This window comes from Saccostrea cucullata, unplaced genomic scaffold (assembly GCF_032062105.1).
Source record: "Saccostrea cucullata isolate Sc308-1 unplaced genomic scaffold, CSIRO_AGI_Scuc_v1 ctg5147, whole genome shotgun sequence".
NCBI lineage: Eukaryota > Metazoa > Mollusca > Bivalvia > Ostreida > Ostreidae > Saccostrea > Saccostrea cuccullata.
The window spans coordinates 19,525-43,608 of record NW_026921659.1 but is presented as its reverse complement, the minus strand read 5'-3'; the positions used below and the strand labels follow the sequence as shown (position 1 = coordinate 43,608).

At 34.4% G+C, this 24,084-nt stretch overlaps 1 protein-coding gene across 1 annotated transcript; it reads left to right on the top strand.

The window, feature by feature from the left end:
• The first annotated feature begins 281 nt into the window (after positions 1-281).
• Positions 282-23,112, top strand: LOC134260525 (von Willebrand factor D and EGF domain-containing protein-like). The gene is made up of 21 exons (XM_062743078.1): positions 282-516; positions 1,973-2,359; positions 4,724-4,780; positions 4,976-5,226; positions 5,367-5,459; positions 5,793-5,937; positions 6,028-6,218; positions 6,543-6,619; positions 6,722-6,791; positions 6,878-7,078; positions 8,657-8,889; positions 9,121-9,262; positions 9,370-9,487; positions 9,582-9,751; positions 9,977-10,239; positions 10,330-10,439; positions 10,582-10,758; positions 16,025-16,300; positions 16,629-16,806; positions 22,414-22,657; positions 22,909-23,112. Exons 1-21 carry the CDS (start codon positions 480-482, stop codon positions 23,110-23,112), a joined length of 3,624 nt encoding a protein of 1,207 aa, XP_062599062.1. The 5' UTR covers positions 282-479.
• The last annotated feature ends 972 nt before the right edge of the window (positions 23,113-24,084 follow it).

Genomic DNA, 24,084 nt, shown 5'->3' with positions numbered 1-24,084 from the left:
CTGATGAACTGCACCGGACGAGATAAAACTTAAATAAATCCTACGTGTCCCTAAACATTCCAAACATAAGTCACATGCTACTTATTGTAATCCAGCATTTCTAGAAGACGGAAATTCTGTCAAGTAAATTACTGAACGATGGAACTGAAAATATATCTTTTAATGGTTAATAACGTAATTTAAGTATACAAGAACGAATTCTCATGAAATGGCTTTCTTGATAAGAGACCTGTACCCGTTCGGAGTTTGGGAATTTTCTCAGAGCATTCCTTAGTTTTAGGGTAAATTTATGTCAAAGTGAAAACTTTTTCCTCATTAGACAATTTTGATTTTATTCGGTCTCCCCAAGGGAAATACCCAGACAGTGCCAAATATTGTCCTGGAAGTCAATGCAAGAAGCTTATCAGAACGGTAGTGTGTTGTGTGTTATATAAAGGTTTTACCTGTAAACCCAGGGCATAAATTAACGACGTTCAGAGATGGGCATTATCCTTCTCCTGTGTAGTTTTACACTTGGTAAGTCTCATTATCTCTGATTGTAGATTAATGTTACACTGGTGCGGGGCTTCAGATTTATTTTTTCTCATTTATTTTCTTAGGGATTGGCATCTTTGATAAGAAATATTTGCTTTCTGATGTTTTCACTTTTTGAAATTATGTTGTGTTGTGCAAGCGTACTGAATAAATATATATGAGAATATTAAATACGATACCAGCTAGTACTGATAAGCCTTGGAATTATGTATATAACCCTACAACTAAAAATGAAAAATTTGAGTCGGTGTTGCTTGAATTTCAGTCTATATTGGGAGAAACAAGACCTTGTTTTCACTCATGTTTTCTTTGCCTGTCTGCTATAATCCTCAAACCAATGAAAACTGAAATGAAGGAAATATTAACAAAAAGAGTGCCCTTAGAAACGAAATATAAAATCAAAGAAAGATACTTATATTGCAATTAAGTGTTTATTTGGAGGTTAACTACATGTAATATTTCTGCGTAAGTTAGGTGTAGTTACAAATGCCTAAACTTTAAGGTTTCTTAATAATGAAGAGAAAAACATCAGTAAACATTTGACTTACGTACGTAATGATAAAGTGATTTTAACAACTCATTGTAACTCAGTTGGTCTTTACAATAGATATTCAGCAACTTGTTTGTCTATAACTTTCTTTTTGAAAAAAATATGTTAAACTACTTTAGATTACATAAAATATATACCTTGCTGAAATATTACTGCATGTAGAGAACTTGACATCAAACTTGGCTTGTTGTTAGGAATCCTTTCTTTTTTTTTGTAAAATTTCTAAATATGATATATTTGGAAGGAGATTTCTTTAGCTTTGTAGCTTTTACTATGGTTTTAAGGTTACCTAAATACATCTAGCAGCCTAGATTGGAAGGCCTCTATAGAACATTGTTACATTGTAAAAATATTGTTCTAACCGTTTTTAAAAAATGCTTTCGACGTAAGAAAAGACTGCATTTGGAATCAAATTTGCAAAGTTTTGATTTTGCATAATATAAGCTTGGCTGGCAAATATAGTAATATGGCTCCTATTTTATATAGGTAAGTTTAGAACATGAATTCTTTTCTAACTTTATGGGGATGGAGGATTTCTTTTAAGAATTAGAGATCTTGATTTTGATCAAATTTTATTCAGTTTTCAGAACTTTACTTAAAAAAAACTTTAAATATTACTTTGGACAGGAATTGAATAAAACAGATTATGATTGCCAAATCAAATGCATTCTACATGTATATTTGTTTCACATTTACATTATCTAGTAATAAATTGCAGATTTTTAAATACGATATTACATATCGAAATGCAATAGAGGAAAGAAAATCTTACCGAAACTTTTTTTTAATGCAGTAATATTCTTTACTAAGAATATCTATTGTTTTTTTTCTAGTAGTTGCTATTCTAGATCTATGGGATTTCAATCGTTTCTTTATTTCTTTTTACAGCTTTTGCCCAAGATCCTTGCTTACGTGGCAATCATGGGTTACTCCTAGAGCCACACAGGAGCAGCCAGTTCCAGCCGGAGCCGACGGATCATCTCCAGTGTGATAACGGATTACAGGCCGGGTGGTACACGTTTGATAACAATGATGAGATGCCCACCTCCTGTGTGACGCAGTACCACTGTGGAACCCACTTCCCCTTGTGGATGCAGGGCGCCCACCCCTCCCAGGCCGATGGAATTGTCCCAAGGAAGGCCTGCGCCAATATCTACGGTAGTTCTAGTCAGAGCTGCTGTGATTTCTCTCTGGACATCCAGGTGAAGAATTGTGGGAGTTTTTACGTCTACTACCTCCAAACTGTTCCAGCATGCGCCATGGCCTACTGTGCAGGTCTCTCTCTCTCTCTCTCTCTCTCTCTCTCTCTCTCTCTCTCTCTCTCTCTCTCTCTCTCTCTCTCTCTCTCTCTCTCTCTCTCTTTTAGAAAAAATTAATGTTGTATTTGATAGGAAGACCTTTACTTTAGCAGTCTTCACTGTATACCAATAAGAAAAACACGGTGTATATACATATTGTTATTATACGAATGAAATTCAAGTCCAAGCAAGTATGATTTGAAAATATCACTCTTGTATATTGTTTTATTTCATACAAAATTTGAAATAGGCATGCAACTCTTACAAAGGGAAATATAAAAAATTCATTATTTTTCATATATTATACTTTCATGTAAATTAGTTGAATCTGATTGGTCGAGAAACATCTGTTAAAAAGCACTACTACCCGCTGAATAATGAAGCCACGCCCTCCAACGTAGCAACAGTCAACATTGCTTAACGACGGGTGGTTCCAAAAAATAGCGACTGCGCAGAATTTATGCGCGCACGGTTCACTGTTATATGTATTTGTACAAAACATTCACTATATTATAATAAATATAGCATGTAGTTGAGTGTAACATGATTTTCACTCCAAAAACCTTTGTCAAACTCGGTGTGTGCTGCGCCTCGGTTGACAATGGTTTTCTTGGTAGCGTAAAAATTTTCAATGTTACACTCAACTACATGCAAAATTTATATAATAATACATTAGCGTACGATGACATTGTACATTTCAAGATTGTAAAAAAAAAACAGGGAACTACTCAAACTAAAAACTTTTGACTTCTTCTTAATGTATGCTGGCATATTTATGCCATTCATATATTTTTTGTCAACATAGCATATCATGCCAAGTCAAGAAAACTATCTCATCAAGTGATGATTACTTTCTGGTTTGTCGACAAACACCAACTTTATATCTTGTCAAGTCAAGATAAGCTATCACGTTTTGTGGCAATAACTATCTTGTTAACTTTTAACCGCCATACAAGATAAATTATCTCGTTTTATCGGGATATCTACCCCCAAAAATACGATAGCTTATCTTGACTGTACAAGATAAAAGTTGGTGTTTGACGACAAACCAAAAAGTTATCATGACTTGACGCGATAGTTATCTTGACTCGACATGATATCTTATGATGACAAAAAATTATGTGTATGGCATAAATATGCAACCATTGTGGCAACGCACTTTGAAAAAATTACGCATTTTGAAAAAAATTTTCAAAGTGCGTTAAAATTGGGACAAAATCAACGCACTTTGAAAAAATTTTTCAAAGTGCGTTAAGAGTCTACATCAATATATTTTACCATGGAGACACTTAACGCACTTTGAAAAAAAAATCATATTTTAGTCAAGGAAAGATTTTATTTGTTATTTATCTTTCAAAAAACTAAACCTAACCCTAACCTCGAAAATGAATTGATTTACTAGCGTGAAAAGAGGAGAAGACTTTTATAAGATCCCAATCGTCCAAATCTTTATCTTTCCAATACATAGGTGTCGGTAACAAACGGGGGAGGGGAGCAATAAACCTAAAAAGGGTACGCTGCATTTTCAATGCTTATACGATGTATATATCTTTCCAAAATAAGTGGGGGCCTTAGCCCCCCATCCCCTCCCCTGGCCCTTAACAGTTCGATGTCTATGCTATACTTAAAGCATTCATATAATTATGTATTTACGTAACTGGTATGACGTTGAAAACTTTCAATATTAAATGAGTTAATTAAAACAGATGAAAACTAGAAATTTTTAAGTACAGTAAAACGTATGAGAGAGAAAGAATTTTCATAGTTTTGAACAATCAAATTGGCCCCTTTTTATTATGATAAATGCTAAGTTGCTTGAAGCTGTCCTCTGTTAGTGCCCCCTATACACCTTTACATCTACCTATCAAAGACTAGAATTTAAAAAAAAAGAAGAAACGAATTAATGAACTTAAACAATCGTCACTCTTTTTTTCAAGACCCTTTAATTTTCTCTTTTATTTTATCAAAACCTTAAATATTTAAAACGTCAATATCTCAGGTCCTTCAGTGACTTATCATAAAAAAGTTATCAAATCAGGATCTGTTATTTATCATACCGATTATTTGAAGGAATATTGATCAATCTTTACATTTTTTTTTCAAAGTGCGTTAATATGGTCGATATTAACGCACTTCGAAAAAAAAAAAATTTCAAAATGCGTTAGCTTCGGCCCAAATTTTAAGCACTTTGAAATTTTTTTTCAAAGTGCGTAATTTTTCAAAGTGCGTTGTAACAAACCATATTAAAGATTGTTAGATTACATGTATTTGTAAAATATTTGATTTTCATATATAAGTCCTTTGGCTGCTTGATTTTTCACTCCAATGTTTTCTTATAAAGGCAACAAGAAAGTGTGCGCTGTAGGTGGACAACCCGTTGTTGGTGGAAGCTGTCCAGGTGCGTAGCTTAAATTTACAAAAAGACGTTAGCAAGTTGTTCATGTAAATGCAGTTCATGTATACAATACAGAGAGCAAATGACTTAAAATTTTGCATGTCTGAAAAAAATCTTTAAAAGAATATAAATACATGTTTTATTTTTTTCTTTTAAGTAAAAATGTTGACACTAAGATACTATGCTAACCTTTTTCAGATCTTTATCCAAAACTTACAACAATGCCAGTTCTTTCAAAACCGGAAGTTACTCCAACAAAGGATGTTCGCTTTCCTTGTAAAATCGACTACCCTATCGGCCAATCAGATGTAGGATTTATTGTCACGTGGACGGTGGATGGCAAAGAGCTCATGGACAACACAAATCAACCAATTCAAACTGTCTTAAAAGGGGATTCCAGGATTGCCTATCTAGACGCAACAAAACTGCAAGGAAATTTAGGAAAAGAAGTAAGGGTCAAACTTATCCTTTTTAAACAAACTTGGATAGTCCCATCGTTGAGGTAGTCCTTGGAATTTGCATACTATTTTTTGATGAAATCATATTTTCCAAGAGAACAATGTATGTGAGTGTGATTTTTCTTTTGTAGCTGAGATGTAATGTTTCGTCATTCCATCCCTCTCATGGACAAGGTGTTCGAAGTGACTCTCTCAGTAGTAACCCATACTGGGCAGGAATCAGAGTAATATGCTTAATAAGTATTTATCATATTGTTTGTCTGTAAACCAGAGATAGTTTTAATATTCCCAATTCGCATTCTTCTCTTACGACTTGATTGTCAGTTAATCTAATTAAAGTTGACATTTTGGAAGGAAATTTTCCTCTACACTATGTATATATATATATACTGTATATATAAAAATTCATGCAACAAAGTAAACAACTTTTAATGAGTAAAACTCATGAGTGTACCTAAAGGACTTTTATTGTGGATAAAAGTGAATTTTAATGATGTGAAGAAAGTGTTTTGGGAAAAGGAGGTCGAGATTTTCCAGTCATGCATTATGTGTTATAGGTTTCCACTGACCAAGTTAACGTAGATGAAGGCGGTCCCGAGAAAACTGTTACGATCGAGTCAACCATACCTATCCCTTGTAAAAGCTTATTTGCTTCTGAATGCAAACTACCCATACAATTCATGGGTTTACGTAATCCAGGAGGTAAAGTTTATAATGTTTTGGATAATTTACAAGTAGATCTTGAATGTGATTTGGAGAGAAATATAACTCTTTTTCTATTTTCCTTTCCAGATGCCTCTCTCTCTAGTTGTCACTTTGACCTCAAACTTGATAATGCCACGGGGGTTTACTCAACGTCTTTCAAAGTCAAGGCCACCAGAGATTTTATCAAAGATCATAACCATGTACAAGAAATCGCTTTCAAGCCTATACTCAATTTTCTGCATCCCATGTGGAACAATTACACAATAAACCCTATTAAGGTAAAGTCACAAAGTGATGATATGGTTGTTTTGAAAATTTTTATAAATATGAATTAGATATTTTAACGATATTGTAAATGAAAAATGTTAATAAACATCTCATTCAAATATTCTCTATATTGTAGATATCCACTAAATTCTTCGTTTAACTTTTAAAGACATTTAATTTCTTGGAACAAATTTTCATATATTTTTTTCTCGAAATTATTACATACGCTCGAAACAAAAAGGTTGTGTACTGACTGAAAGCGTTGCAGAATTCACAATTATACATCATTCACAAAGTTTTCCGAAATTTATGGAGATATACTCCTTTTTCAACAGATTGGAACTACAGACAAAGATCACGGTCATTGTATATTATCAGGAGATCCCCATTTCCGAGGATTTGATTATAAAAAGTAAAACAACAATATTCTGTATTGCAAGTCTTATTTTCATCATTTGATGAATTTCATTTCACACATCATTCTAATACCAAATTAACAACTCTTTGTTCAAAGGAACTACAACGTTTACGAAGTTGGGGATATGGTACTGTATAAATCTAAAAACCAAAAGAGACCATTTGAGGTAAAGATTTGAACTATTCAACTAAACTAATTTGGCATTGAATTAATCTTTTGCCAAACGAAACCTTCAACAGAATTGCATTTTAGGTTCAAGTCAGAACATGGCCCTGTGGAAGCTATCATCCCTGCGCATGTGCAGTTGTTGCAAGAGAAGGAAACGATGTTGTCGAAATCGATATGTGTGAGAAGAGAGCAGGCGTTGTGGAGGCACCATCAGTGTCTTATCCCTCCGGACACCCTCTGGAGGGAACCACTGTCAGCAGGGATAAAACCGGAAAAATATTTTATGTGAGCAAAAGTATTATGATTTATTTAGATGTATGGTGTAATGCGTTTAACTAAGTATGTACATTTATCTTTGTTTGTTTATATACCTGTTTATATTCTGATCCGATTTTCAGTATTTTCAAAGATTGGATAAAAAAAAGTTTCATACACTTATTAATATGCTAGAAATATGAAGTTTGATCTTAATTTCGGTGTTGCGGAAAGCATGATATGGAGATAGCGAACAGTATGCAATATCAAAGTCCATAAAACAATACTACACAGGAGCACAGCAACCACGGACCTCCAAAACATCAGAGGTGGGATCAGGTGCCATGGAGGAGTGAGCATCCCTGCAGACCGGTCACATTCGCCGTGTGCTCCTTGTCATGATAAGGAAATGACGGAAAATTCGGTCGTCAATTCAGTGTATATATAATGGACTAATAATTAGTATGAAAAACGTCAGTCAGCATTTGATTCAACGATAAACTGTATTTGCTGACAAGGTCATCGTATCTACCATAGAACTTACGAAATGATTACTTTAAACGAGACTGCTGATATTCTTATTTCATCAACTTGTTTGTCAATAATTTACCTCGTTTAAGAAAATGTTCATACGTGGAGCATGCTTTTGCGTATCGAATCAACTGAGATATATAAACTGCGTATACAGATGATGAAGGTATAATGCTGCATAAGTAATGGAAGTTGACGATAGAAAAGATACAGTCATCACGTTTATCATAGAGCTTGAATGTTAGATTACCATTAACGTCTTTTTCAAGTAAAATATCCAAGTATGAAACAGATGTGTCAGACTCTGTGGTATATCTTTTATCTCAAGCTCACCAGGATATATCGTATCGACATTGGAATGGAATACCATTGTTAATTGACAATACGTAAGGCTACTGCAAGTGTTTTCTTCTTTTATGCATACGATTTTGCACAAATTCTGCTTCATATGAATATAAAAATAGGCGATACATTTGTCTGGGATGAGGAATCGAGGGACGAAGTTTTTCATTTTGATTAAATCTTTATCATTCTTTCCTTTTTTAATGACAATGGCAACCCATTGCATTCATATAAAATCTAATGCCGGTATACAGAAAAAACTAACTGTTCCATGTTAGATATGTTCCATTCGTCTATTTAGAGGTAATGTTGCCAGCCATTAAAACTTCGTTCATCGAATTCAAAAACAGACATTGATCTTAGATCATAATCTATCACACTTTGACAAAAAATCATGGAAATTTGCAGTTTTAGAAAATTTCATAGAGTTATATAAAGTAATTAAGTCCAATATTTTAGAAGCACAAACCTGTAAAAATATGAACGATTCAGAATTTTCTGTCTTTTCAACATTCTCACCCTGTGCACCCCTTTCATAAAACAGACAGTCGCTTTTTTTAATATTTGCTTACTTGTATACATACAGTAATATAGTTTACATTGTTGTATTAACTATTAAAACTGCCCTGATGTAGGAAAGCCATCAAAATGTACTCGATTTCAGCATTGTGTTTAAATTAAAAACTCTCTCCGTGAATAATGTCTAAACAATGTGTCTAATTTGCATTATAATAGATAAATTTTCCTTCCGGAGCCAGACTAAAGGTTACAACAGCTATATCAAAAGGTCGGCATGGTAACGAACATTTGCCCTTCATGAACGTGGACATTCAGGGTCCCCCGGATGACTTTGGTTCCAGTGAGGGGCTCTGCGGGAATTGGAACGGGGACGATGGAGACGACTTCGTGGGAGGGGACGGAAGGCTTTATAAACCAGCAACAGTGGCCAACTTCTCTAAAAGCTGGATGTAAGATGGAGCTTTGCTGCACAATGTCATTACTGAAACATCTCATAATTCTTCCTTGTATTTTTTTTTTATTTTACAAGAACAAACAAGATGTTTTTAAAAAAGCGATATATTAAAAGAAAAAAGCTTCATTGACTCTTTATTGACTCTTAAAGATTGGATCGAAAGTGCCTTTCGATGATTCTTCATTTAATGAATTGAAGGAATTTGAGATGTTTGTAACATTTGTAGGCTACCAGGCCACTCCAGTATGTTCTATCAAATCCCCAAATACGAGAAACATCTTGCTCCCAAGTTTGAATACTGTTCTTGCAAAACAGGGACTGCCGTGGATTGTACCAAAGTGGGAAAAGGCGCGATCAACCCAAGCAAAGTACGTAACATAGACTCTTTGTGAAGCTGAGTGTTTTTCTCTGGTTAAAGTCTAATTTAAGCTTTGGTAACAGCAATAGTGAATTCATTCTTTTAATTTTATCTTAGCCTAAAGATGGCACGGTGATAAGCGGCGGTAAGAATAAACATCCACGCCGTTCCGCTCGCTCCTATACTGACCACTACCCAGACCTCGACTTACCAGCTGACCCGAGGGTCACAGCAAGTAAGCTAACTACGTAAAAAATTACTACAAGCATTGATAAATCCAGTACTTCTGTATAGTCGTATCTCTAGAAGAAAACATTGTTCTGATACAGAGAGGTTACGGAGAAATGCTGCTGCTGCCTTTCCCACTCCCAGTGGAATGACGGAGGGACAGGCCCGATCCTCCTGTACCCACACCATCACTACGTCCTCCCTGTACAGTCACTGTCACCACACCAGCATTCTGACTGATATGTTGGACGGATGTGTGGAGGACATCAAGGTAGACCAATCAATGGACATCGGTCTTCTTAATAGATAGCTTACCATATTTAATGATAATGATGAAGTTTTACTGATGTTTATGGTAACAATTGGTAGAATCATATGGTAACAAATGGTAGAATCATTTTACGAAAATTTTACTTTTTTATTCTGAAATTTTCAAATAGATTAATTAATAAAAAAAATGGAAAAAATATATTTTTAATACAAATAACCATTTCAGTATTCCGATAGTATTGAGGCATTCGAGATGGCACACATGAACGCTTTTGATAGCATTTGCTACAACGAACTTGCAAAGGACCCCAGAAACATCCAGTACATTAACGGTGACCCAGTAGTTAATCCCTCTATCTTAACTTGTCCAAATCAGTGCTCAAAGAACGGAAGATGTGTCGGAGACACGTGTCATTGTAACCATGGCTACACATCAGCCGATTGTTCCGTTAAAATTGGATCGACGCCAACTATTCATAGAGTGAGGGGGTAAGTACTTACCTCTTAAAGATTTGCTAAGAAAAAAAGCGATTATATATTCACTAGAACTGAACCACGGAGTTTGTATCAATGTTACAGAGATGGACAGTGTGACATTAGAAGACGTCCATGTAGGCAAGCCAATGTTATTGTGGACAATATTCTGGAGTCGTCATATCTAGCCTGTAGAATAACACCCCTTACTGCAAGTAGCATATTTAAATGGAAGGATTCTATTACACAGGAATCTTTGTCAAGTTTTACAAAAAAAAAATGTTTCAGTAAATAATGAAATATTTGGATTTTAATTTGTATTAGAAAAATTGATGATATACTAGTCCAAATTGATAGAAAGAAAAATGAGTGTGTTTTCCAAAAAGTTGGAAGACGACCCATGGTATTCTATTTTCTATCTTAAGCTGTCAGATGGAACGCCTGTCGAGTCTGGTCCTGTAGTAACCTCTAAAGGAGAATTCCTCAGTTTCTTAGAAGTGCAATGTCCCATTCCGGAGAGTACTGTTATGAAAGGTAATTTTCGGTAAATCGAATGTACAAATTAAATCCAGGTGAGGTGCATTTGTCGTTTTCTTTGATGTTAAATTTTCACCAGAACTTTCTAATAACGCGATGTGACACAGAAATAAACAGAGTAAATAATACATTTTAAAAATGGAAATTTCTAATTGACTAGAGCTATCTATTGTATTCGAGATATCGGGGTTCGAGACAATGAATTTGTGCTATAATGGATTTTCAATATATTTCTTGTTTTAAGGAACGGCTGCCCAGGGCTTCAAAATCTCAGTGACGTCAGATGGTCATCATTTCAGCCATGACGCTCTGTTTATTGTGGCTGACGGTTACTGCATGAAATGTACCTATTCATAATCTGGCGCCAAACAGCACGAGTAAATATTCGTGCCTTTCCTTTGGACTGATCTATCAAATAGGTGTGATAACTTCAATGAAATTAAATATTAAATAAAACAACTTCTTATCGCCTATATTTTATTTCGACTTTAAGAAAGTATATTTAACACATTGTACACACGTATCTAGCCCAGTTACACTAAAGCAGTGAAACGGAAATTAAGCTTTAAGATTGAAACTGAATTGCAGCGTACTACTACGTGAAAGTCCACGTAGTTTTTTTACTTTTCATGTATCATTTAGTCAAACGCTCAGCTGCCTCCATAAACCCCTACTCGCGAAATGGCGGAGTTGACAGAGACAGCCGCCATCTTGGGTCCGCTTCAGATTTTCAAATATTAATATCAAGAGTTCTGATTAACCAATATCCAAACACTTTATATAGTAAGCATCTATCAAAGGGTCTCTATTATCATTCCAGAAATCAATAAAAATTATTGAAAAACAAAAAAGTTAGAAAATACGATTTTTTCAATTCGCTTCTCCTAACGACAGGAAGTACCGACGACGAATAAAGTGTCGCGTCCTGGATGGTATATATCACGATCTATAATCCCTGAAAGTTTCATGTTGATATCTTTTACCGATTTTGAGTTTAATCGCGGACAAAATGTCATTTTAATTTCAGGAAATTGTCCGTAACTTGGCATCGGAAGTGAGTTTCCAAATTTTCTCTCGGATATACAAAATTCATGTTACGACACATCTTTTCTGAAAATTTCATGTCATTCCATCCAGTAGTCGTCGAGAAATCGCGTGCACAAAATTAGAAAGTCAAAAAAATAATAAAAAGAATAATAATAATAATAATAAGAAACAGTAGAATCACTATAAGGTCTTCCGTGAAGACGGAAGACCTTAATAATAAGAAACAATAGAAACAATATAAGTTCCCCAACTTCCGTTTGAAGACGGAACACCTTAATAAGAAACAGAGTAAAAACAATATGTTCCCCAACTTCGTTTGGGGAACATAATTAAGATAGATATTGATGGTCGTTAAAAGAAGAAGCATATCGTCAAGTTTTATGATGACCTGTACGTGTGAACGAAATACTGAGCCATTAGCTGTCTGAACAAAAATTGATGCTAGCTGATAAAAATTGAAAAAACCAGTGTATTAATTTGTGGCCATGAATAAAAGAAACCTCAGGTAGTTAAATAATGATGTCGGAGCTGTGAAACTTTCTCTTTTTATTTATGACAAACCAAACATTGTATCACAAAAAACACAAAAATCTTATCATCAAAGAAAAAAAATTATCAACGCATTAATTTCTGTTTTGAGCAAAACAGAACAATTCTGTTATCCTTGGATTAATAATTAGCAGCTGAAATTTACAGTCTTTTCATTGACTGTTGAAATATACATGAGAAAGAGAGCAAGGATCCAATGATAGCGTTTCATACGACAATGAGGTCCGGCTAGTCGTCTCATCGTTGTCAACAACAATTAATGCTGTTATTAAAGAGGCTGGGTGGTGGCAGCTATTTTCAGACTATTTCGATCTCCTTTAAAAGAAGAGCTCCATATAAAGATATACAAAAATGATCAAATTTCAAAACTAAAATGTATGAATTTTTTCTTTGCCAAAGGATAGTTGACAGATTAAGATACCGTATCTAAAAAATAAATTAAATCTGGTGGTTAATTTGTTGACCCCCAGCCTCCTTAATTCTTAACAATGAGAATCTTTCGCCATATGAGAGACATATATTACGTAGCGTCGAGGATGCCATACCTAACTGGCAGTCCGAGGATGACAGAGAATTGTCCTATATGTTTACATTATGTTGATTGACTAGATTCGTAGTTCAGGAATTTGCACATGCTGATTACAACTTACAAATTTATTTTAAAATAAGACTGAAGCATTTTCAAATGGCATGGTTTCAATTTGTTTCTGCCTTTTTCGGGTATCTTGATTTTGTCAATTGTAAAATGTGGATGTCGCTTTAATATGCATTCTGGTTGGCAGTGGTAGAAAGTAGCTCTCTTTTTTGAGCAATGTAAACCCATTCAGTGTCACCTTCTTTATTCTGGGGATTTAGGTCCATGAATCTCTGTGTACCTTTACTTCGTGAAATTGATATCTCATTGAAATCTCAGCCTCAAATCTAAAAATTCTGCCTCACTTGAGATTTTCAAATAAAAAAAAATGCAACCAACATTTCTAAGATTGGTCTCACGTGAGCTGAGATTTGAGAACTATCCCAGATTGTTTTCAACGTTGTAAGTGGGGCCAGCATTTTTTTTATTTTTAGGTTTACGAACATCAGAATGAAAAAGTCCCGTAGGAGGAGGAAATAAAAAAAAAAATAAAATTATATTTTGGATACATTATCGACTTTTCTACATTAATTTTTGCTTCTTTTTTTATGCTCTCCTAACAGGCTTCTTGCCACAGGACACATAAGGGTTACAAAGGGGAAAATACCTTTAATTGTTTATTTCATCATCTACCAGTCTGCTGCAGTGATATATATCTTTTGATGTTGGACAAAATACATATTTTTTTAAAAATCAATTTTTAAAATCTCTTTTAGTATACCTTCATTTTTGTTTTTAATGTGTGTTAGGTAGAAATTATTCTAAAGTATTAATATACTCGAGACCTATAAAAGTAATAATTCCTTTCATAAAACAGACAGGGAGTATTCCCAAGGAGTATTGAGGAGTAGGGTGGAATTTTTTTCAATTAAGTGTAACATAATTTTTCTGGCTACCATAAACGATACTACACGCCTGTATATATTTGTATATTCTTGTTTTTAAATAGTTGAAATATTTTATTTCTTAAGGCTATTGTTTATTTCTTCCTCAAATGGACTTAACTTCTCCCATAGTTTTATTCATTACATCTGATGCATAAGCGACCCTTTTCTGAAGAATGATGCTAAGACTGTAAGCTATGACAGAAACCTAAACAATGTCTCTGACAATAGCTACTATGGGCAGTTTTAAACCTGTGGGAGGAAAATAATTTTCTAATTACAGACAGTTCCTTTTGAATACGGATGCATAATTATCTCACCACCATGTCACTTTGCAACAAAGTCGTCAGCATTTTATTGTTCTCTGAACGGGTGAAACGTTTTGAATGTCACTCTTATCGATAATTTTTACACTAAAGCTAGCTTTAGTGCTGCTATGAACTTGACACAAATCTCCCTTCATTACCCGCCATGTTCATTTAAAACCGGAAGTACGAGTTCGTAAATTTGAAATCTCGATCCCGACTCAAATTTGACATCGGAAAGAAAAAATTCTGTTTTTGTCAATTTTATTTTTTTTCTGAAAATTCAAAAACTTGAGCGGCGGATTTGTAAACCTCAAAATAAAAAAATGCTGGCTGGCCTTAAACACGAAAATTCTACTTCCCTATTTAGTTTTCTTCAGTATAATTACAAAATATAAAAGAGCATGTAAATTTACATATTGATATCGTAACAATCAATGACGTCACATGTAGAGACCGTCTGCAATAGCATCAAACATGGCATCAGATTACGATTTAGCAATGGAAATCGCTAATTCCAATGATAACTGCGCAAGTGGATCCGCACCCGCCTCGCTATTAAAAAAAAAAACAATTAGGACGGGACTTGAGAAAATGATTCTCGTTGAAGAAGTTTATGCACTGGAAGATATTCTACTTTGGAAATTTAAGGTCAGACGCGACGTATCTTCCATTATTTCCAAAGATTTTTCTATCTCCGCAATGTGAAGATTTCCACCACGAAATCCCGGAATATTTCCAGAATTGGTTTGAATGTTAAGAAATTATTTTGTCCCTTTATGCGTTTTTTTGTAATTGGAGGTAATTTTATTACTTTGTTTACAATATGGAGGAACAAGTTCGCGGGAAAGGTGGGAAATTCATATCCGAAGGAAAGTTGAGAAGGATACGAGCATTAGAAGTAAACAAACAGCGGAAAAACCAAGGAGAGATACTTCTGTAGCCAAGTGAGTAAAGTTTTGATGATGATTTCTTGTTTTCGATTCTCTTTCATATATGGTTCATACGGACGTATAAACGCCTTCATGTACATGTATATCCTGCATATTATTGTACAACCACAGGAGTTCGCGTACCTATCAATTATACCGAAATTTTCATTAAATAAAAAAAAACACGTAATACGTATAATAATATTACAAGGAGTGCAACGCATTTTAGGTCACCTGGGAACCCCTCGCTTAATATCAAGGCTCTCGCACAATTAATCTTCAATCGAAAATTATAAAACACAAACCAATCTTTTTGGAAGGGACCATTCTTTATGGCTCTTAATGCATATGATTTCAAACGCATGTTTTACAGCAGCAGCGGAGACAGTTTTCAACAACTTCGCTCAAATATCCGTTGTCCGCGACGCCATAACGTGACGTCACGGGCGCGTCCATTTACCCAAAAAGGAACAAAACTGCCTGAAAGGCTAATCTAGATGATTGAGGTCATATGCGAAAAGAAACCAGAGACAAGTTAGTAGACATTCAAGAAAATTTAAAACGGGGAGGTACAGGTACTTGTACTCGTATCTAAACGTAATATGGTTATCTCTAGTTAATTGTGTACGATTGTTTTTTTTGTTCCTTTTGGGTGAATGGACCGCCCGTGACGTCACGTCATGGCGTCGCGGACAACGGTGGCACTCCTTGTGTAATTATTATAGGTATTACATATCTTTTTTATTTACCGAAAATCTCGGCAAAATTGATAGGTACGCGAACTCCTGTGGTACAACAGTGCATTTGATTTATTAAAAGGTCATGATGATGCAGGTCTTGTTCTGTCAGAGACTTCACACTCCATCGATTTGCCAGAATATGTACCTAATAAGCATGATTATTGTATGTCAGTGCCATCAAACATTGAAGAAGAAGAAATCGTGATAGGCTGTGAAGACACTGGTGATGATGTAACGATAAAGTGGAACGAAGGGAGAAGGATTATTGAAATTCAGTACATCATTGAGAAGCTGCTTGAATGTTGTGAATTCTGTAGACATCCTTTGAACTTCACAAATATTTGTGGTGAGATCAGATATGGACTGGCATCAATGTTACAAATAAAGTGTGTGAATTGTGATATGGTGGTATCAGTTCCAACAGGAAAGAGACACTCACGTCTAGACAGTGACCATCCATCAAGAGCATTTGATGTCAACACAACACAAAACTGGCTCATCCGCCGAAATATGGCTGAGAAATTGCCGACTCGGCGTTAAACAATATCAATCAATCAATCAAAACTGGCTCTTGGTAGGCATTGTATATAGATAATTAAATTTTATATGTACATGTACTACAAACAAAAATGTAGTGCAGTTTTATTCTAAAGACATTTTTATATGATATTTGAATGGTGTACTAGCTGAACCACCAGATATATTTTAAATTACAAAAATTTAAATGTTATTATGTTGTAAAAAGAACAGTATATAAAATTGTTTATATTTTATAGGTATGCTTCATACAGACATTGGCGAGAAGAAAGTATCAATGCTATTTAGTGTACTTAATATTCCATCTATGTGCCACAAAACCTTAAAGAAAACAGAAAGGGAAGTAAGAAAGGCATTAGAAGATGTGGCCAAAAAGAGTTGTGACGATATGGCTGCGGCCGAGAAGGAATCATCAAGGTACCAAATTACTTTTGTAGTAACAGAAATATATTGAACATTTTTTAACCTGCGTACTCTGACAGGTATTTTTATCAATCATTTTTTAAAATAATATTTGCAATGCTTATAATATAAATAGGGAAATCAAGGTTACATACAAGGGTTGTTCGAAAATTATTGAGACATTGTGTGTATTTTGCTTTCTAATGAACGTCTTTCGGTGAAATTTTGCATATACGTTTGACAAACATTTAGAATTAATAAAAGCAAAAAATATGTTACAAATAATAAATATTTTCTGTACAATGCTACATAAATGCGTCATTAGTAGGGGTACCCGGAGCAGTCACGAAATCAGATATTGAAAATATGTAACACCAACGTTCTAACTCTTCGTGGACCCATAATAAGAGCGAAAATAATTCAGTTTATGTGTATGATTTTTCAGTTTTATTTCAAATTCATGTTGTGCAACTTTGTTAGAATTTTGATCACAAATACGGAGATAATAAAAAAAATTAAGCGCTGTAGAGAAATCTGCAAAGAACGAAAAAATGGATTTTGACGTCAAGGGCGGAGCAGCTAGCATACCTAAAATTTTGTGTATCGCAATGTAGAACTCTTTTCCAGACAGGACGACCTGCTAAAACAATAACAACGAGAAAAAATAACGTGTTTTTTTTTTCATTGATATACATTTTTTTTTTACAATTAATTCAACCGGAGTGAAGTCAAAAGCACCGGACAACCATCAGTTATTACATACGACGATATTAATATCGTTACGGTATTTATATCGTTGACCTGCGTTGCATAAATCGGCACTGCATGATTCTAAGTCATCCTTTCCCACAAATGAACATTTTACACTGGGGTAGCAACGCCATATATTTTTAAAGAATATGTTGAGAAAAGAGACTGTTTGATTTTTGTAAAGTTATATGTAAAAACAAAGAAGGAAATGCATTAAACGCTTCGCGATCGTTGTATTTGCGAATCCATCTCCGGCTGACGTGACGTTAAATGACGTAGCGATGCTGCTCCGGGTCGATAGACATATGCATGTTTATCATTTCACCGAAACTTTTCTTATTATCATAGGAATTAGAAATTTTGCATAATTGTTTAATTCGTTCTTTATAAAATGTTGATGAATTTTCATGAAATTATCTCCGTCCTTTATGGAGTAAATGTAATTGTCTCAATAATTTCCGAACAGCCCTCGTACACTAAAATGAACTATGTTGTTTTACAGTACACCTAATGAGCTGTCTGTATCATTTGATGGCGGGTGGCAGAAAAGAGGATCAGGTTGATCCTATTCCAGTTTGTCAGGTATATAATTTATTTTCTAAACATTCCAGCAAAAAAAATAATATCACACAACATGCTGTGTGGTTGCGCTAAAGTTGCGTAGTACGTAATCCATTGTTCCGACTGTGTCGGTGCATTCAATTTGAGTGATAATATGATATAACTATTATGAACTTCAGTGAATGGTCAAATTTATGACTGTGGTTATAAGGACTCAAGGCAATTGATATTGACCTCAGACACAGAAAATGATAGCAACCTCGCCTGCTCTTTCGATATCACTGTCTGTGCCTTCAGTCAATATCAATTGCCATGAGTCCCTATAACCACATATCGACTTTCACTGAAGTCCATAACTGTATAATATATAACACTTTGTGGCATTTCTGGCATGTAGTACATTTTTATCTCTTTAGTGGATGTTAGTAAAATAATAAGGGATATTTTTTTTTATAAAAATTGAATACATCTTCCACTGTTTCATAGTCCAACTTCAATAGACTGACAAGTAGCGCTTTTTAAAAAAGCATACCGTCTATAGCAACAATCTTAAACTGTAAACTGATCTACACCTATCAGGCCGTAAAATTCTTTTGAATTTTGTATTTCTACATTAGCTTTTTACTGGCATTAGCCCTACCACGGTTGTCGCTCGGTCATCTCCGTAAACTTTGACTGGCCGAGAGCTTTTGGCAAACCTCGGCTGATTCCCTTCTTCAAACAAGAAAGGGGAAAAGAAGAGTAACAAATTGTAAGGCCTGCAAGCTATAAAAATCAAATTTTATTTATAATGAAATTAAAGAGACCTTTCTATTTATTGCTATAAAAAATACCATGTTATTAAGAATTAATTACTGCTGATTTTGCTGTTCGTTTTGTCATTTTTTTAAGATTGGGTGGCAGAGGATAGTTTTTTTTGCAATCAAAACGTTTGACTGACGGTTTACTTAATATTGAGCTGCTTTAAAAATGTGCATTGAAAAATTTTAAATTCCCTCTACATGTAATAATAGTATGATGTAGTCCCTTGAGAAATTTGAAGCTTTTAGGAATAAAACATGTACAACTTACACAATGAGCCCTAAAGATGGCGCAGGGACAATCTCAAAATTTCATGTGAATCAAGCCTATTTTCACTATTTCGCTTCCAGCCCCGTGCGCCTGACCTTAGCTACCACACAAATTGCAGAATAACATTTTTTACATACCAATGAACAGCAAGAGATAATGGTTCAACCACCTCGTTTTCAAGCTACAATTCATCCTGTGAACCCATCCCGCTTTTCTGGTGAAATACCGGTAGAGCGAGTTTTGAGCTTAGTTTCGTATTTCTAGTCCATATCCCATATACAGTAGTAGTGACACTAGAGTGTCATATTTCAATAAAATATACAAGGCCACCAATTCCCTCCAAATGCACCCATAAAATATTCTAGCCATAGAATTACCTATAATATGCATTCAAACCTCGGGTTTCTCTATTTTTTCTATTTTTTGACCGGTACTTTATTCGAAACTATCCTCTGCCACCTTTAACTTTCAAAGTTTGTCTTGCAAGTAATAAACCTTGCTCAATTCAAAAAGAACATGCAATTCTGAGTAAAAATATACCAAATATGTCTTGTTTCATTGAAAAATAAAAAAGTTATGGCCAAATAAGAGACCTCACCAATTCTCGGTCAACCACCTTAACCCCATATTGTTTCTTACACATAAAACAAATGCAATTCTTACAACTCCAATTGATAAATATACCAGCAAAAAAGTGTTAAATGGTAATTTTAATCTATTTCAAATACATTTATATGTAAAAAGTCAAATATAAAGGGCACATCTTGGTGAAATGTACTCACATGTATCACATACTCCCCTATTTTTCATGTTCTATGAAATTCAATTTTATCTCTTTTTCACTTGGTTTTATATACCTATAACTTCTTTGCAAAGTTAAAACCCCTTTAAACTTTCAAGATATTTATCATGATATGCAAAAAACCCTCTTGCATCATATGCTAAAGAAAAAGTGTCCAGGAAATGGCTGTTCAACTCCCTACCCCTGCAGCCATTTCTTCAGTGTAATGAAAATGCACTGTAAAAATTTGTTTGTCCTAGCTGAATTCTTTCTAAGTGTCTGATATTCACTTTTAACAGTTATGAGTAATCAAATACATACATTTCATTCTCCTGAATACTAAAAGTGATTATTCTGTCCATCCTGGGCAATTGTGGGCAGATTATATGGGCCTAGCAGAATTCAATAATTACATGAGAATGCCCATTTTATTGATATTACTTCATTAAATATGCAATATAAACTCTTTGTTTTGTTATTATTCAAAGAAAAAAAGTCATTTTATACCAAACCAATGAAAAATTTAGATTCTGTCACATTTAAATGTAGATAAATTAAAAATTAGAAAAGGGGGGGGGGGCATATTTCATGAAAATAATAATAACAGAATAGGTTAAATTTGGAAAAATAAAGCAAAAAAAGTTTTTTTGTACTATATATGGTTAGGTTTAGTGACATTTAGGTATGCTGACTGATTTTTATTTTCAAAATAATTATATTTAGTAAATTAGGTTGAAAAAATGGCAAATATATGTAATTTCAGTGATATCGCACTAATTAATACACTTAAATTTTAATTAGATTTAATTAATTAAAGCAAGACATGATTTTAATTATGCGACAATACCCAAAGTATCAAATTCAAACAATTAATTTATTCTCTGGCAAAAAATGCCTGAATCTTATATGATTTATTATGCTGATGGTTCAAAGTCTTTAAAAATGTATGCTGGAAAAGAGTAACCCCCCTTGCTTTTCAGTGAATATACCTAACTGTACAGATTTTAAATAACAGAAACAAAGTATTTTTTTAAATTGACTTACATAAATAAACCCTTTTGTATAAAAATCAGACTAAAATTCACATTTCTAAAAATTGATGCATTCTTGAAGGTGGCAGAGGATAGTTTTTTTTGCAATCAAAACGTTTGACTGACGGTTTACTTAATATTGAGCTGCTTTAAAAATGTGCATTGAAAAATTTTAAATTCCCTGTACATGTAATAATAGTATGATGTAGTCCCTTGAGAAATTTGAAGCTTTTAGGAATAAAACATGTACAACTTACACAATGAGCCCTAAAGATGGCGCAGGGACAATCTCAAAATTTCATGTGAATCAAGCCTATTTTCACTATTTCGCCGCAGCCGCATCTGCTTCCAGGCCCGTGCGCCTGACCTAAGCTACCACACAAATTGCAGAACAACATTTGTACATACCAATGAACAGCAAGAGATAATGGCTCAACCACCTCGTTTTCAAGCTACAATTCATCCTGTGAACCCACCCCGCTTTTCTGGTGAAATGCCGGTAGAGCGAGTTTTGAGCTTAGTTTCGTATTTCTAGTCCATATCCCATATACAGTAGTAGTGACACTAGAGTGTCATATTTCAATAAAATGTACAAGGCCACCAATTCCCTCCAAATGCACCCATAAAATATTCTAGCCATAGAATTACCTATAATATGCATTCAAACCTCGGGTTTCTCTATTTTTTGACCGGTACTTTATTCGAAACTGCCAGGAAAATTAAACTTAGGTGTCATATCCAATACTCTTATTACTCAGTTGTAGTGTTTTTTAATGTACTGAATAGGTTTATTTGAATAAATTCACAATTGTTTGAAATTTTTGTTTATTTTTTTCCTCCCTCCCTCGTAGGTTTTGAACTTTGGAGGTGACGTTAAACGTAGAATTAAGTTTGAACAGCCTAAAATGTAAGACAGTACATTTTATCTTCAGAAAGTAATTTAGTTGTGATATTACTCTTTTATTTCATGTATTTTTTTTTTTTATATAATTTATACATTATAAATTCTGCAGGTCATGCTGCAATGATCGGAAATAAAACGGGGAAAATTGTTAATTTTGCAACTCGCAACAGCTATTGTAGAGTATGCGACAACTCTGAAAACTCCCGAAAGGATCTACCCATCCATGACTGTCGAAAGAACTGGTCCAAAAGTGCAAAGCCATGGAAACAGATATGTGCATACAGATGTTGCAAGAACTTGGCCAAAATGATGTGAATGTCAGCACTGTTATCATGGAAAATTATTCAACAACTGTTGCAAGAGCACGCCTGGAGGTAAATCCAGCCCTAAAGAAACAGTGATAAAAACCATACAATGAAACAATTTACTAATAAATTATATGACTTGAAGAAGAGCAAGAACTACAAAGAACTAAATACCAAAACCATAAATCATATCAGCAAGTGTTTCAAATACTGCATCAGTCAAAATCAAGAGGATTTGCGCAGTCTAAAGAAAAATCTGGAGGCCATAACACCACATGTCTATGGAGACCACAGCCTATGTGATACCTGGTGTGGATTTCTCTCTTCACCTGAAACCTACAAACCACAGCAACTTCCGTATCATCGTTACCTATCTAACCAGCACTTGAAATCTGATCTGTTATCTCTCTTTGGATTCTACATTTCACAGGCTGAAAAATTAATCAACTTAGGAAGTACACAGGCAAATGAGAGTTTCAACAATATAGTTTGCAAGTAAAACACCAAAGTCTACTTTCTACTCTGGATCCGAGAGTAATGACTTTCGTATTGCTGCTGCTGTGGCACAGAAAAATTTAGGACATCAATATGTAATACAGGTATATACATGTAGTATAGTAATTTGTATATTTCATTACTACAAGACAATACAATAAACACGTGTATTTCCATGTAAAGAAGATATCATTTAGGACATACCCTCTTTCATTACAGGTAAATGAGAAGTTGCTTCTTTCTCCTGGAAAAGTCACTAGTTCCAGTGCAAAGAAAGCAGACTTGAAAAGGAAACGAGACAAGGAAAGAGAAGATACACCAGCTTACAAGAAGAACAGGCGAATGAAAAAAATAATTCCCAGAAGTCAAAAGAGTCATCAGAGATTAGGGAGGGAACAACATACAAAACATTTGTTGATCTAAACAACAATGAAGGAGACATACATTACAGAGATACCACCACCTCTGAGAAAACCCCAGTCTACTCCTATTGTCCATGACCAGTGCACATTTGTTTATTTTGATTTGTAAACTACAGGTCTTGGTGAGTGTTCATATATTGACTACAGAAGTAATGCATGGAACTAAAGTATTATTTTCATAATAATTATGCCACTGCTTCATTTCGTCCAGAATTATAAAGAAGATGGGCGCATTTGGCGAGGGATCTACAGGAATCATTCATACCAAACATTTATGGTTTTAATGTCTATGATTTGGTTGGTTGAACATAGCTGGGCACATTTTACAGACACGTTCATAGGGTTTTTTTCATTTAGTGTGAAAGACATTGTGAAATTGTAACAATTATGTCCGTTTTTCCTAGGGGGTACTTTAACATGGTAATGTTTCACAAACCAGAAGTCTCTGTCGAGACTGTAGCTCTACTGGTTTATACTTAAAACAAAGGAAGAGAAAAGTAGCAGTTGGGACTTGAGACTTTAAATCAGCAATAAATAGAAAAATGATCCTTGCCACTCATCAAAATAAAAACCAATGCACAGAATTATGTATCTTAGTATAGTCTACTTGTGTGCCAAGTTATACTGAAATCAAACCAAAACTGCAGGAGGAGTAGCATTTTGAAAGAATTTCACAGAAATTTCTATTTTTAGTAACCATGGCAACATTGTTCATTGAAATCAAAAACCGATGCACAGAATTATGTATCTTAGTGTAGTCTACTTGTATGCCAAGTTATATCAAAATCAGACCAAAACTGTAGGAGGAGTAGCATTTTGAAAGAATTTCAAAGAAATTTCTATTTTTAGTAACCACGGCAACACCGTTTATCGAAATCAAAAACCGATGCACAGAATTATGTATCTTAGTGTAGTTTACTTGTGCGCCAAGTTATACTGAAATCGGACTAAATCTGTAGGAGGAGTAGCATTT